Consider the following 14,600-nt stretch of genomic DNA (forward strand, 5'->3'; position numbering starts at 1 on the left):
GGTTTTTGATTATTGTTTCAATCTCTTTACTTGTGATTGGTCTATTCAGATTCTCTATTTCTTCTTGGTTCAGTTTTGGGAGGTTGTATGAGTATAAGAATTTTCCATTTTGTCTAGATTGTCCAATTTGTTGGAATATGGTTTTTCATAGTATTCTGTTATAATCCTTTATATTGCTGTGGTATCCGTTGTAATTTCTCCTTTTTCATTTCTAATTTTATTTATTTGAGCCTTCTCTCTTTTTTTCTTAGTGAGTCTGGCTAAAGGTTTGTCAATTTTGTTTATCTTCTCAAAGAACCAACTCTTTGTTTCATTGATCCTTTCTACTGTTTTTTTGGTTTCAATTTCATTTATTTCTCTTCTAATTTTTATTATTTATATTCTTCTGCTGACTTTGGGCTTTGTTTGTTCTTCTTTTTCTAGTTCTGTTAGGCATAGTTTAAGATTGCTTATTTGGGATTTTTCTTGTTTGTTAAGGTCGGCCTGTATTACTATGAGTTTCCCTCTCAGGACTGCTTTTGCTGCATCCCATATGAGTTGGTATGGTGTATCTTCATTTTCATTTGTCTCCAGACATTTTTGGATTTCTCCTTTAATTTCATCAATGATCCATTGGTTGTTTGGTAGCATTTTGTTTAATCTCCACATCTTTGTCACTTTCCCAGTTATTTTCTTGTAGTTGATTTCCAGTTTCATAGCATTATGATCAGAGAAATGTTTGTTATGATTTCAATCTTCTTAAATTTATAGAGGTTTGCCTTGTTTCCCAACATATGGTCTATCCTTGAGAATGTTCCATGCATGCTTGAGAGCAATGTGTAGTCTTCTGTTTTTGAGTGGAGTGCTCTGTATATGTCTATTGAGTCCATCTCATCTAGTTTTTTGTTTAAGTCCACTATTTCCTTACTGACTTTTTGTCTGGATGATCAATCATTGATATAAATGGGGTATTAAGATCCTCTACTATTATTGTGTTGTTGTTAATATCTCCTTTTAGGTTTGTTGATAGTTGCTTTATGTACTTTGTGCTCCTATTTGGGTGCATATATATTTATAATTGATATGTCTTCTTGGTGGAGTGTCCCTTTTATCATTATATGATATCCCTCTTTTTCTCTCATTACCTGTTTTATCTTGAAGTCTACTTTGTCTGATATAAATATGGCAACACCTGCTTTCTTTTGTTTGCCATTGGCCTGGAGTATTGTCTTCCATCCTTTCACTCTGAGCCTGAGTTTGTCTTTAGAGCTGAGATGTATTTCCTGGAGGCAGCATACTGTTGGGTCTTGCTTTTTAATGCATCCCACCACTCTGTGTCTTTTGATTGGAGAACTCAATCCATTTACATGTAGAGTGATTATTGATATATGAGGGCTTAACATTGCTATTTTATTGCTTATTTTCTGGTTCTTTTGTATTTCCTTTGTTTCTCGTCCTGTGTGTTTTGGACTACCAATTCAGTTTGGTAGTTCTTTATGATGACTCTTTTTGTTTTATCTTTATTTATCATATGTGATTCTGTTCTGATTATTTGTTTAGTGGTTACCTTCAGGTTTGTATGAAAAATCTCATGGATGAGTTAGTCCATTATCTGATGACCTCTTATTTTCTTAGACTAAGTTGATTTGATCCCTTTCCTCTTCCCCTTCTAAGTTATTATTGTCACAACTTATTCCATCTTGTGTTGTGAGTGTGCATTTAAAGTGATGAGGTTATATTTATGTTTGGTGTTTTCCTTCCCTTAATCTTTGGTTTTGGTAATTATGTGTTTGCTAACCTATTCTGATAGACAGCTTCTATTTTTCTGATTTTGTCTACCTATTTTTCTCCTTCCTAGAAGCTTTGTATCCCCTTTCTCTTTTTTTTTAGGCATGAGGGCCTTCTTGAGCATTTCTTGTAGTGTGGGTCTTGTGGCCATGAACTCCCTTCGCTTTCATTTGTCTGGTAAAGTTATTATTTCTCCATCGTATTTGAAGGATATTTTTGCTGGATAGAGTATTCTTGGCTGAAAGGTTTTGTCTTTCAGAATTGTGAAGATATCATTCCAATATCTCCTAGCCTGTAAAGTTTCTCTTGAGAAATCTGCCAAAAGCCTAATGGGAATTCCTTTGTACATTATCTGTTGTTTTTGTCTAGCTGCCCTTAATATGGTTTCTTTGTCATTGACTTTTGCCAGCTTTACTATTGTATGCCTTAGAGAGGTTCTTTTCTTGTTGATATATTTAGGCAATCAATTGGCTTCATTCACTGGTATTTCCAGCTCCTTCCCCAGATTTGGGAAGTTCTAAGATATTATTTCCTTGAACAAGCTCTGTGTTCCTTTTTCCCTCGCTTCTCCCTCAGGAATACCTATAATCCTGATGTTGCATTTCCTAATTGAGTTGGATATTTCTCAGAGAACTTCTTCATTTCTTTTTAGTCTTAGTTCTCTCTCCTCCTCTATCTGGAGCATTTCTGCATTCCTATCCTCAATAATGCTAATTCTTTTCTCCATATTGTCAGCTCTGTTCTTTAAAGATTCCAGATTTTCCTTTATCTCCTCCATTGTTTTTCATCTCCAACAATACTGATTGGTTTTTCTTTATGGTTTCAATCTCTTTTGTGAAGAAATTCCTGATATCATTGAATTGTTTATCTGTGTTTTCTTGTAATTTGTTGAGATTTTTTATGACAGCTATTTTGAATTCTCTGTCATTTAAGTTATAAATTTCTGTGCCTTCAGGGTTGATTTCTGGGTGCCTGTCATTTTCCTTCTGGTCTGGAGATTTAGTATACTTTTGCATTGTGCCTGCTGATGTTGGCTTGTTTTTCCTCATCCTAAAAATACCTGGTTGCAGTTTGCACATGCTGCCACTGGGTGGGGGTCAAGGGCTGTGAATTCTGAGTCCACTAGGATCCATGTGCGCTCTGGCCAGCTGAAACCACAGGCGTGAAGGGGGGAGGGGCTCTCTCTTTTGCCTGCCCAATCCTGGGGGTCTTCTCGTTCTTCACTTGCTATCTGCTCTCCTGGGGGTGCTCAGATGTTCATGGCACTCCCGCTACAATTCTGTCTCCTTCATATGGGAATTTCCCACAGGCTGTGAGAGAACTTGGAGAGTGACGGCTTTCCCGCAGAGGGCCACCCCTCCCCCTGCGGGAGCCTTGGACCTGGGTGGCAGATCAGATGGGGAGGGGGAGGATTTCTCCTTACCTCTCCCCACTTTCTCCACGGGCTCCAGCACATCCATTCTCAGATGTGCAGCTGCGTGGGTCTCTCAGATGTCCTCCTGTGCTGTGTGAGTGTCCTTTGTTGGTGTGTGAATGTCGAATGTCGTTTTTGTTGAATCTTATCCAGGGAGAGTTTACAGGAACGCCAGCTCCACCATGATGCTGATGTCACTTGCTCCCAGTCTTTTACTTTTAACATATATGTACATTTATATTTCAAAGGGATTCCAAGTACAGCATCTGGTTGGGCTTTGTATTTCATCTGATATGACAATCTTTACATCTTTAGGTTTACACTTACCATCTTATTGCTTGTTTTCTGTTTTTTCCCATCTATTCACACTCGCTACAATGTCTAAAATGAAAAGGAAAAGGAATATCATGTGTTGCTGAGGATTTGGAGCAACCAGAATTCTCATACCTGACTAGTGTGAGAGTTAATTAGTATCATGACTTTGGAGATCTGTTTCTGGTACTTGTTATCACTAAACATACACTAGGATCCAATACTATCACTCCTAAGTATATAATAGTGAAGCAAAAGGAATATATACGTCCATCAAATGAAATGTACAAGAGTGTTCTTAGCAGCTTTGTTTATAGTATCCCCAAACTGGACTCACCCTAATGATCTTAAATAGTAAAAATAATAAATAAATTTTTATATATTAATGTGATGAGAATGACCAAACTATAACTATATGAAACAACATGTATAAAGATCATAAATACAATTTTTGATGCAAGAAACTGGAAACTGTATGATTTCATTTATATAAAGTTCAAAGAAAGTTGAAAACAATTAATGCAACTACAAAGGTCGAGATTAATGTCACCTTTGGACAAGGAGCTATTCTTGGGTATGAAGGGTGAGTCTTTGGTAATAATCTATCTATTGTTCTGGCTATGGTTACATGGATGCATTCACTGTTTGAAAATTCAGTAAAGCATGCATTTATCTGTATACATGATATACACAGATTAAGAGTATTTTATAGCTATTAATGCTATCCTTCCCTCCAAGGAAGATATACAAATGACCAATAAGCACCTGAAAAGAAGCTGAATATCATTAATTATCATGGAAATGCAAATAAAATGCACAATGAGATACCACTTCATACCCACTAAGATGGCTGGAATGAAGAAGTCAGATAATAACAAGTGTTGACAAAATTGTGGAGAACTAGGAGTCCTCATACGCTGCAGGTGGGAATGTAAAGTGTACAGCCACTTTGGAAAACAGTCTGGCAGTTCCTCAAATGATTAAACACAGAGTTATCATGTGACTTTCCTCATACCAATTCCATTCCTAAATATATACCCAAGAGGAATGAAAACATATGCCCACTCAAAAACTCATACACAATTTGTTTATAGCAGCCTTATTCATGGTAGCCAAAAGGTGGAAAGCACCCAAATGGCCACCAATAGATGAATGAGTAAATAAAATGTGGTATAGCGATGTGTCTTTTTATTTCAAAGGGATCCCTAGTACAGCATATAGTTGGGCCTTATACTTTATTCAATATGGCAATCTCTGCATGGTTGGTTTATATTTACTACTATGGTGAATATTACTTGGCCATAAAAAGCAATAAAGTACTGATACATGCTACAACTTGGATGAACCTTGAAAACATTATGCTAAGTGATATAAGCCAGTTACCACCACCAAATATCATATGATTTCATTCATATGAAAGCCCAGAATAGGGAAATGTATAAAGACAGAAAGTAGATTAGTGGTTGCTTAGGGCTGGGAGGGGGAGGTGAGTAGTGAGTGATAGCTAAAAGGTACAGGGCTTCTTTCTGTGGTGATGAAAATATTCTAAAATTGACTATGGTGATGGTGGCACATATGTGTGAATATACCAAAAGCCATTGACTCATACACTTTAAATGGGTAAATTGTATGGTATAGGTATTATGTCTCAATAAAGCAGTTAAAAAAATCTTGTCAATTACGTTACAAGAAAGGACTATTTCAGGATAATTTCACTTGTGATCAAACACACAAACTTACAAAATGTTAGCAAAATTAACCCAGTGATATATGAAAAAGATGGTAAACCAAGATAAACTTTGATTAATTCCTGCGATCCAAGGCTAGTTTGAGATTTGAAAATCAATTAATGTAATTTATCACACTAATAGAATATGAATAAAAATCATATGATTCTGTCAATAGTTTTAATAAAATTCCATATCTATTCATGATAAAGCCCTTTAGCAGGTTAAAAAAGAGAAGTTCTCTAATCTGATAAACTATACCCAAATACCCACAAATTCCTAGCTAACATGAACTTAATTTTGAAATATTGATAGTTTACCTCTGAGATCAGGAACAAGCAAGGATCTTTGATGTTGTCACTTCTGCTCAACATTGTGCTGGAGGCCCTAGCCAGAGCAATAAATCAAGAGAAAGGGATAAAAGATACAACAATTTTAAAGGAATGCATAAAACTGCATTTATTTAGAGGTGTAATTATTTTTATGTGGAAAATCCAAAATAATCTAAGAAAAACATTAGAATTTATTAGGGAACTTATAGTTCATAGATACAAAGTCAATGTATGATAATCAATTTTGCTTATATATCCTAGAAATGAAAAAATTAGAAGATAAATATTTTAAATGGTTTCCTTTACAATAGCACCCAAAACAATGAATATTTATAAATAAATCTAAAGAGTCATGTGCAATAATTCTAAACACACAGACATACGTGCTCCTAAAATAAAAACCTATATAATATTGAAAGAAATTAAAGAATAAGTAAATAAATGAAAGGGGATACCATGTTAATGGACTGGAAGACTCAATACTCTAAAAATGTAAATTGTTCCCAAACTGACCCATTGATTTAAAGCAAACTCCACCAAAATCCTAGTAAATTATTTTTGTGTAAATTGACAATCTGATTCTAAAATTTATATGGAAATGCAGAGGATCAAGACTAGAAAAACACTTCTGAAAGAGAACAAAATTATGTTAGCAATAGTATAGAAAAATAGACCCCTAGGATAGAACAGGAAGTGCAGAACAGACCCATGTGAATGTGCCCCTGCCTCCGTTTCTCCAAGCCTTTCTCTGTATCCCTGCTTCCCTTGGGCTCTCCTTCCCTGCCTCAACCCCTATCTCCCCCTGCCCAGTAGAAGCTCCAGTATTGCTGTTGTTGAGGGCCTGCCCTCCTCTCTCAATAACTGACCCACATTTATAAGAGATCTGAAGGCATATCCACGGTGAGTGTGATTGCTGCAATGCTATGAGGGTGTATGGAATTGTGAGTATTTATTTTGGATGAGGAGAGGGGCTACAAGCCAGTACAGGCAGTTACGTGTACATGTTGATTCTCTGGCTCCAGCTCAGACTTCTCAGTTCTCAGCTACCAGGCTTTATGAAAAGCTGCCACTGCTGAGCACTGTGGAAGGCTGGGGGTGATCTCTGGGCTTATGATACAGTGCTGGATACTGTGCACAATACACCCAGGTCTTTCATTCTTGATAAGCAGAAGGACACATTGAGTTTATCAAGGTCCCTGCATGTTTTGAGTGTGAAATAGCAGTAGTTGAGTTATGAAATAGCAGTTATTAATGGATATATGAATACTAATTAGTTTTACCTTAATAGGACCACTGGATGAACTATACGATCAGTAGAATGAAATAAAATAAAGGTTAATTCTCGTAATTATTGAACTAAGACATATTGAGGACTAATAATCAGAAATCTGGGGAGGAGTGACTTGTTTAGATCATATGAGTTTGTCCTGTGACAGAAATCATCAGATGGCCCCAGCATTTAGACAATGTAAAGAAAATATGATGAGAATCAGATTGTTATTTTATCATCTGAGTTTTTTTCTCTCTATTTTTTTTCTGCTGAAATTGATGCTATTGTGACTGCATTTCTTATCTCGGTGGACACCGTCCCATAAGTGCTGGTTAATTTTCTTTCTTTTCTTTTTTTTTTGCCAAATTAAATCACTGTAGATTCGTCAGCGGTTTGAATAGGGTCACCAAGGACATTTTTGTTTTTCACTTAATTATTCCCTGTGCACTTAGGCAGATAAACCCAATAAAGCGCATGCCATTTCTATTAATGAAAATTTGTACAGCAACACATTTCTTTGCACAGAGAGGTCAGACCATCATCCCTTCCACAGCCGGGAGAATTGCTGGCGTTTATTTGCTGTTGTTTGTCCATTTGTCAGTCACAGAGTTCAGGAAGATATTATTTAATAGTTTAATAAGAGATAGGAACTCTCATCAGATTCCATTTCAGACTTGGTGATGAAAAGAGCAAAGGGGGCTGTTCTCTGTGCCAAAGCATATCACCTCTTACTGTAACAGCATGTTGGGCTTAAAAGTATGCAGAAGTTAACTCAAAATTATAGCCACTAGCACCTAGTATTTCTCAGTGTTTGGGTTAAATTTCCCAGAAAGTGATGGGGAACCACTAGAAAGTAAGTATGAAATGTTTGTCATTTATGTGCCTAAGGGTTTGGGAACTGGAACCTTGGAAGTTGTGTAAAAGCAGGCTGTGTGTAAGGCTGTGAGTTTAGATATTTCTGCTAGAAACTCTAAGTTCAAGAAGTACCTCCATGTTCAGAGAGGATTTGAAGAGTAATCTCTGAGCTGCCACTTTGTTCTTTTTACGACATGGTAAATCTGATAATGACCCTTGAGCACTGCTCTTGGAAGAGATCAGAATTAAGGACAAGACCAGATATGTAACAACTGGGAAGTGTAGTCACTGCCACAGTGTAACGATTTAATGAGAGAGGCCCAAAAAGGATATCAAAAAGTATTTCTCCCTTTTTCATTGACTCTTAGAATATCAAGGTTAGAAATAATTTCAAAGGGGCAACCACTCATTTAAAACACCCTGCTAAATGGTTATTTAACTTATCCTTGAACATTCCAGTCCATCCCTTGGGCAGCCTCAGTCTTAAAAGAATCCATAATAATTAAAGTCATGTTAATTAGGTTAGACTACATTCTAGGATTTGGAGCCTCTGATGTTAATTGTTCTTTTACTGGTGTGTTCAGTCAAATAACTTAGATAAAAGTGTGAAATAAGTATGTGATTATTATTAATTTAAAACATTATATGGTCAGGGAAATATAATGATGATGATTTTGTACTTAAGCGACCAATTTGAATAAAGTGGTGTATCTCACTTATAAGAAAAATACCAATGAAACATCTAGCAGTTAGGATTATCTTGTCAGTAAAAAATATTAAAAATGATACCCCAAATAATAATGCCCAAACCCCCAAGGCTTTGGGAAACAGAGATTCAGACTTGCAAATGGTGGGCGTATGCACTGGGACACATTTTCTAAAGGAGTAGTTTTGCAATAAGTGTTGGAAGCCCTTTATTCAATATTTCTTTTTTGACCAGTTTTTAAATGTGAAATTAATCTGATGAGGACAAAAAGATTTATATACAAGAGTGCTCTCTAAAACATTGTTATATAACAAATTGAAGAAACCTTAATGCTCAATATTAGAAATATTAATTTTATAATTTTATTTCTTACATGAATGGATATAACAAGTAAAATTGTGTTTTTGAAGAATATTTAATGACATGAGGAAAATCCATTGTAAGTGCTTTAGTGCTTTAAAAATAAGTGAATGGGTAAAGTGAGGTTAAGTGAAGAAAACATCGTGTTATTTACAATATAATATTAATTTTATAAAATACAAATAACAGCATTACATAATTGTATATGTACAAACAGGTTGTAAATAAACACAACAAGATGTTAATAAGGATGAACAGTGTGTGATGTGATTGAAGGATATTTTCCTTTCTTTCTTATACTTTTTTATTGGTTCTAGATGAATGTAAGTGAATATGTACTCATTTTATTATGTTTTTACCTGTTTTACCTAATTTAAAATTATCCTTGATAGCAGGAAGTGAAACAGTCATGGCCTAAAACTCCAGTATTATATAATATTTCCTTCTACTAATGATTTTCCACCTTCAGTAATCATTTAAACAATGATGTGAAATTATGTACAAATCTCATTCCAGCAATTTCCTTCAAATTAAGGACACAGGATTATATACTTTTATAATGTATGATGGTGTACCACCCAGGGATACTAATGGGGGATTGGGGTATTGGCCGGCATGAAGGCATTGGGTTATGCAGGTAAAGGAGCTGAAGAGAACAGCAGAGGCACAAAGTGGGAAGATGCGTGGCTCTCAAGAAACACTCGTGTCTTAGCCTAGCAGAGCAATCTCTGCATGAGCACGCATTATTTGTTTGCTGACACTCAGGCAAACCCTTTATCCCATAGGCCTAGGTCAGCAGCCTCCTCCTATGAAGGCATCTATAAACCCTATCACACTGTGGCAACTCTCCTCAGTAGAAATGATGCCTTCCCTAAGCACAGAGGGAAACAGCACTTAAGGTATTTTGTGGGAAATATTTTAAAGCATCACATAAAAAAAATTCATATTACAAAATAATTGGTGTCTCACGGGGAGATTTCATTCTAGTCGTTTATTTAAGAAACGCAGATACCCCAGACATACTGTTTGCTACTAAGAAACATTTGGAAAGCTAACATTTTAATTAATTCAATCATTAGAATTGACTAAGGATGAGAAATTGCCCCAAATCCTAAAATTACATCTTTCCTGGAAACACTTAAGCTTTGGATCCAGTTTGACCTGAGTTAGATTCCAGCTCTGGCACTTCTGAGAACTACAATATTGCCCCAATCGCTGGGAAAGGTAAGTGATTAGGTAGGAAATGTGAGAGATAAAACTACTAAGGGCTTCCTGGAAGGTGGTGAAACGGTGGCTTCTTTGACATGATCCTCAAAAGAAGGGAGGCAGTCTTGTACGAAAACTCATAAGGATGGATTGGGATTTTTCAACTTTTAAGAATATCCACACCTCGGCCGACCCCGTGGCTTAGTGGTTAAGTGCGCGTGCTCTGCTGCTGGCGGCCTGGGCCCGGATCCCGGGCGCGCACCGAGGCACCGCTTCTCCGGCCATGCTGAGGCCGCGTCCCACATACAGCAACTAGAAGGATGTGCAGCTATGACATACAACTATCTACTGGGGCTTTGGGGGGGGAAAATAAATAAATAAAATCTTTAAAAAAAAAAAAAAAGAAGATCCACACCTAATAGCCAACTTTTATTTATTCCTCATGTCATATTTAATCCTTGTTACGTATTAATGCCTGATAATAACTGTTTTTTGGGGGAATAAGCATAGTCTGAGTCTATCGTAGGGCCAGAGTGCTGAAGAGTAAATAGGTGTCCTGAAGCAATGACAGAGGCAGCAATGGTTGGTGACATTCCCGAGGGCAAAGTGAGTCTTCAGAGAAATGAATCATGGCAAAGAAGTCAACTCTTTCTCCAAGTGGTCTTCTCCTTCCTCTGCCCATCTGGAGGATATACATTATGTTATTAATGGAGTTGTCAAGTAGCCTCAGAAGGCATTTGGGAGCTGAAATGTCTGTGCATAAACTACAAAACCCCAATAAGGATCAGGGAAGCCTAAGGACAGGCTAGTCTCTGGGAAAGATCTTCAGAACATCCCATTTGTCAGTATTCTGGGAAGGCTTGAGATGGGTGGGACATTAGACAACAGATGAGTGTCAAAATAGGAATTCAGGAAAGGAAACAAAACAGAGGCTTTTCAACTGAAACATGGGAGGGACACAGACTTAAATATTTCAGCATATTATCATAAAAGGGGAACAGAGAAGAAGTTCTAGAGGAGTTTGGGACTCCAGAAATTTCATCATAACTCTGTGCTACTGCTGTCAGGTCACCCAAACAGAAAAAGATTCTTTAGGGTGTTGGGGAGATTAAGGAATTATCTGAAGGGAACAAGTGTTGCAAAGCATGGAAAATAACACAGTTAAGCCACTGGTGGTATTATATGTATTATATTACCATAGGGTATGAGAATGGGATTTGCTGATATGCTGTCCTGACAGATGGGGAGATAAAATTTTTAGACAGATGTTTTCTATTTATGAACATTTATGGATCTCTTGCTCTACACTGAGGACTGGGGATACCATAATGGCTGCCCTAATCTCAGAGGACTGTGGGATCCTTGTGGTATTTTCTATCTACTTTAAAACTGGTCCTGTAACTGGAGTGGAAGTGAAAGTTCAGATAGGTATTTTCCATAAACCACATTCTGAAGACCAAGGTAAAGCAGTGTCCAGGAAAATGAGGCCCAATGCAATCACTTCTACACCTTATTATTGAGGATCAAATAAAAGTTTAGAAATGTGCTTCTCCTGGCTGGCTTGGCTACTTTTCTCTATACAGCTTATTGAAATATTATTTTTATATTCTACTCCTCAGATTCAAAGTTTATGATTTCTTAATACAGACTCATTATATATCTGAAGACAGCGATGAAAAATCATTCTGCAATTACAAGATTCATCCTACTAGGACTAACAGATGACCCACAACTACAGGTTTTTCTTTCAGTATTTCTGTTTCTCACCTACATTTTCACTGTTGCTGGAAATCTGATCATTATCCTCCTCACTCTGGTGGATTCTCACCTTAAAACACCCATGTACTTTTTCCTTCGGAATTTCTCCATCTTAGAAATAATATTTACAACTGTCTGTGTTCCTCGATTTCTGTACAGCATGACGACTGGGGACAAAAGTGTTACCTACAATGCTTGTGCCATCCAATTATTTTTTGTCATCCTCATTGGGGCAACGGAATTTTTTCTTCTGACTGCCGTGTCCTATGACCGCTATGTGGCCATCTGCAAGCCCCTGCACTACAGCACTATCATGAATGAAAGGGTGTGCACCATTCTGGTCCTTTGCTGTTGGCTGGTGGGGTTAATTGTCATACTCCCACCGCTTAGCCTGGGAGTTCAGCTAGATTTTTGTAACTCTAATCTCGTTGACCATTTTGGCTGTGATGCGTCTCCCCTTCTGACGATTGTATGCTCAGACACTCAATTTGTAGAGCAACTTGTTTTAATCATGGCTGTGCTGACCCTCATATTGACACTAGTCTGTGTAATCATGTCCTACACATACATCATCAAGACTATTTTAAGACTCCCTTCAGCTCAGCAAAGAAAAAAGGCTTTCTCCACCTGTTCTTCTCACATGATTGTAGTTTCCATCACATATGGAAGTTGCATCTTCATCTATATCAAACCAGCAAAGGAAGGAGTGGCCATTAACAAGGTGGTGTCATTGCTCAACACCTCAGTTATCCCTTTGATGAACCCTTTCATTTATACTCTCAGGAATAAGCAAGTCAAACAAGCCTTCAAGGACTCAATAAAAAAGATGGCGTTTCTTTCAAAGAATTAGGAAACTAAAAAGATTTTTAAAAATAAAAAAAAATAAGTATTTCATCTTTTACTATGTGTTCTAATTCAAATCTGCAGTACAGTACTGAAGTAACAGTCTGATTAACCACCACACTTTCTTTTCTGCTCCTCTTAGAACCACAGACTGAAGTAAGCATTATGGCCTTACTTCAAATAGATCTTCTTACATAATGGTTCACTTTCATAACTGAGCATAAATATAGATTTCCAGAAAGTCCAAACGACACCTTGCAATCCTTATGTCTGAAACACAAAAAGGCAGTAACAAAAATTTGAGTTATTTTCATCCATTAATTTCTTTAAATTCATAGCTTTTTTGACACAAAAAATATTTATCTCAGTATTGCTTCCTGGTCTAGCATCTACCAACTGAAGAAGAATGAGTAGATGTAATTTGTTTCTCAATTTTTTTGTAATGCACACCACTCTACTCAGGCTAAGATGGAACTATTTCATTACACTAATTTGTTATTAAAGTGGAACTATGCAAAGTGAAATAAGTCAGAGGAGAAGGTCAAATACCATATGATCTCACTCATTAAGTAGTAGATAATAACAACAACAAACAAACAGATAGAGAGAGAGATTGAATTGGTGGTTACCAGAGGGGAAGGGAGGAGGGATGACGGCGAAAGGGATAATTAGGCTCATGTGTATGGTGATGGATTGTAATTAGTATTTGGGTGGTGAACATGAGAACATGATGTAATCCATGCAGAAATAGAAGTATAATGATGTACACCTGAAATTTATACAATGTTATAAAACAATGTTATAACATTGGTTATAATGTCAATAAACAAAAAACAAAACAAAACAAACAAACAAACAAAAAAAGTGGAAATTTTTCGGTGTTTTAAATTATTTATTTTTGGCATTACAGCCCTCTATTTTTTCCAGTTTTCTTGAGATATAATTGACATATAACATTGTATAAGTTTATGGTATACAACATAATGATTTGATATATGTATGTATTGAGAAATGATTATCACAAAATGTTAGTTAACACCTATCACCTCCCATAGTCACCATTCTTTTTCTTGTGATGAGGATTTTCTAAGATCTACTCTCTGAGCAACTTTCAAATAAACAATACAGTATTGTTAACTATAGTCATCATGTTGTACATTATACTCCCAGAACTTATTTATCTTATAACTGGAAGTTTGTACCTTTGGACCACCTTCACCCATTTCCCCCACCCCCCACCTCCCACCACCGGCAACAACCAATCTGTTCTCTGTTCCTATGCAGCTTGTTTTTTCGAATCCACATATAAGTGACATCATACAATATTTGTCTTTTTCTGTCTGACATTTTGTTTAACATAATGCCCTCAAGGTCCACCCACGTTGTTGAAATTGGCAGGATTTCCTTCTTTTTTAGGATTGAATAATATATGTATATATAAAATGTAAAATACAAATATATAAAAATATAAATCATATTATATTAATATATAATATGATTAATATTAATATAATATAATTATATAAATAATACAAAAATATAAATAAATATATATGTGATATAAAATTTTGTGATATTATATATATATATATATCACATTTCCTTTATCCATTCATCCATTGATGGACATTCAGGTTGTTTCCATGTCTTGGCTATTGTAAATAATGCTGCAATAAACATGGGTGCGAAGATATCTCTTTGAGATACTGGTTTCATTTCCTTTGAGTATATACCCAGAAGAGGGATTGCAGGATCATGTGATAGTTCTATTTTTAATTTTTAAAGAAATCTTCACACTGTTTTCCATAATAGCTATACCAATTTACATTCCCACCAACAGAGTATCAGGGTTCCCTTTTCTCTACATCCTTACCAACACTTGTTATCTTCTGTTTTTTTACTATAGCCATCCTAACAGGTATGAGGTAATATCTCATTGAGGTTTTGATTTGCATTTCCCTGATGATTAATAATATTGAGCAACTTTTCACCTACCTGTTGGCCATTCGTATGTCTTCTTTGGAAAAAATGTCTATTCAGGTCCTTTGCC

The 14,600-nt window shown here is 36.2% G+C and overlaps 1 protein-coding gene across 1 annotated transcript; it reads left to right on the forward strand.

Annotated features, from left to right (window-relative positions):
- Positions 1-11,621: 11,621 nt before the first annotated feature.
- On the forward strand, positions 11,622-12,557 carry LOC131415637 (olfactory receptor 6C2-like). Its single transcript, XM_058557464.1, has one exon. The coding sequence runs from the start codon at positions 11,622-11,624 to the stop codon at positions 12,555-12,557; it is 936 nt and encodes a 311-aa protein (XP_058413447.1).
- The last annotated feature ends 2,043 nt before the right edge of the window (positions 12,558-14,600 follow it).

Source organism: Diceros bicornis, chromosome 17 (assembly GCF_020826845.1).
Source record: "Diceros bicornis minor isolate mBicDic1 chromosome 17, mDicBic1.mat.cur, whole genome shotgun sequence".
Taxonomy (NCBI): domain Eukaryota; kingdom Metazoa; phylum Chordata; class Mammalia; order Perissodactyla; family Rhinocerotidae; genus Diceros; species Diceros bicornis.

What these genes read in the sequence shown, in the direction of transcription:
- LOC131415637 (XM_058557464.1), top strand. Translation starts at nt 11,622, where the DNA reads ATGAAAAATCATTCTGCAATTACAAGATTCATCCTACTAGGACTAACA.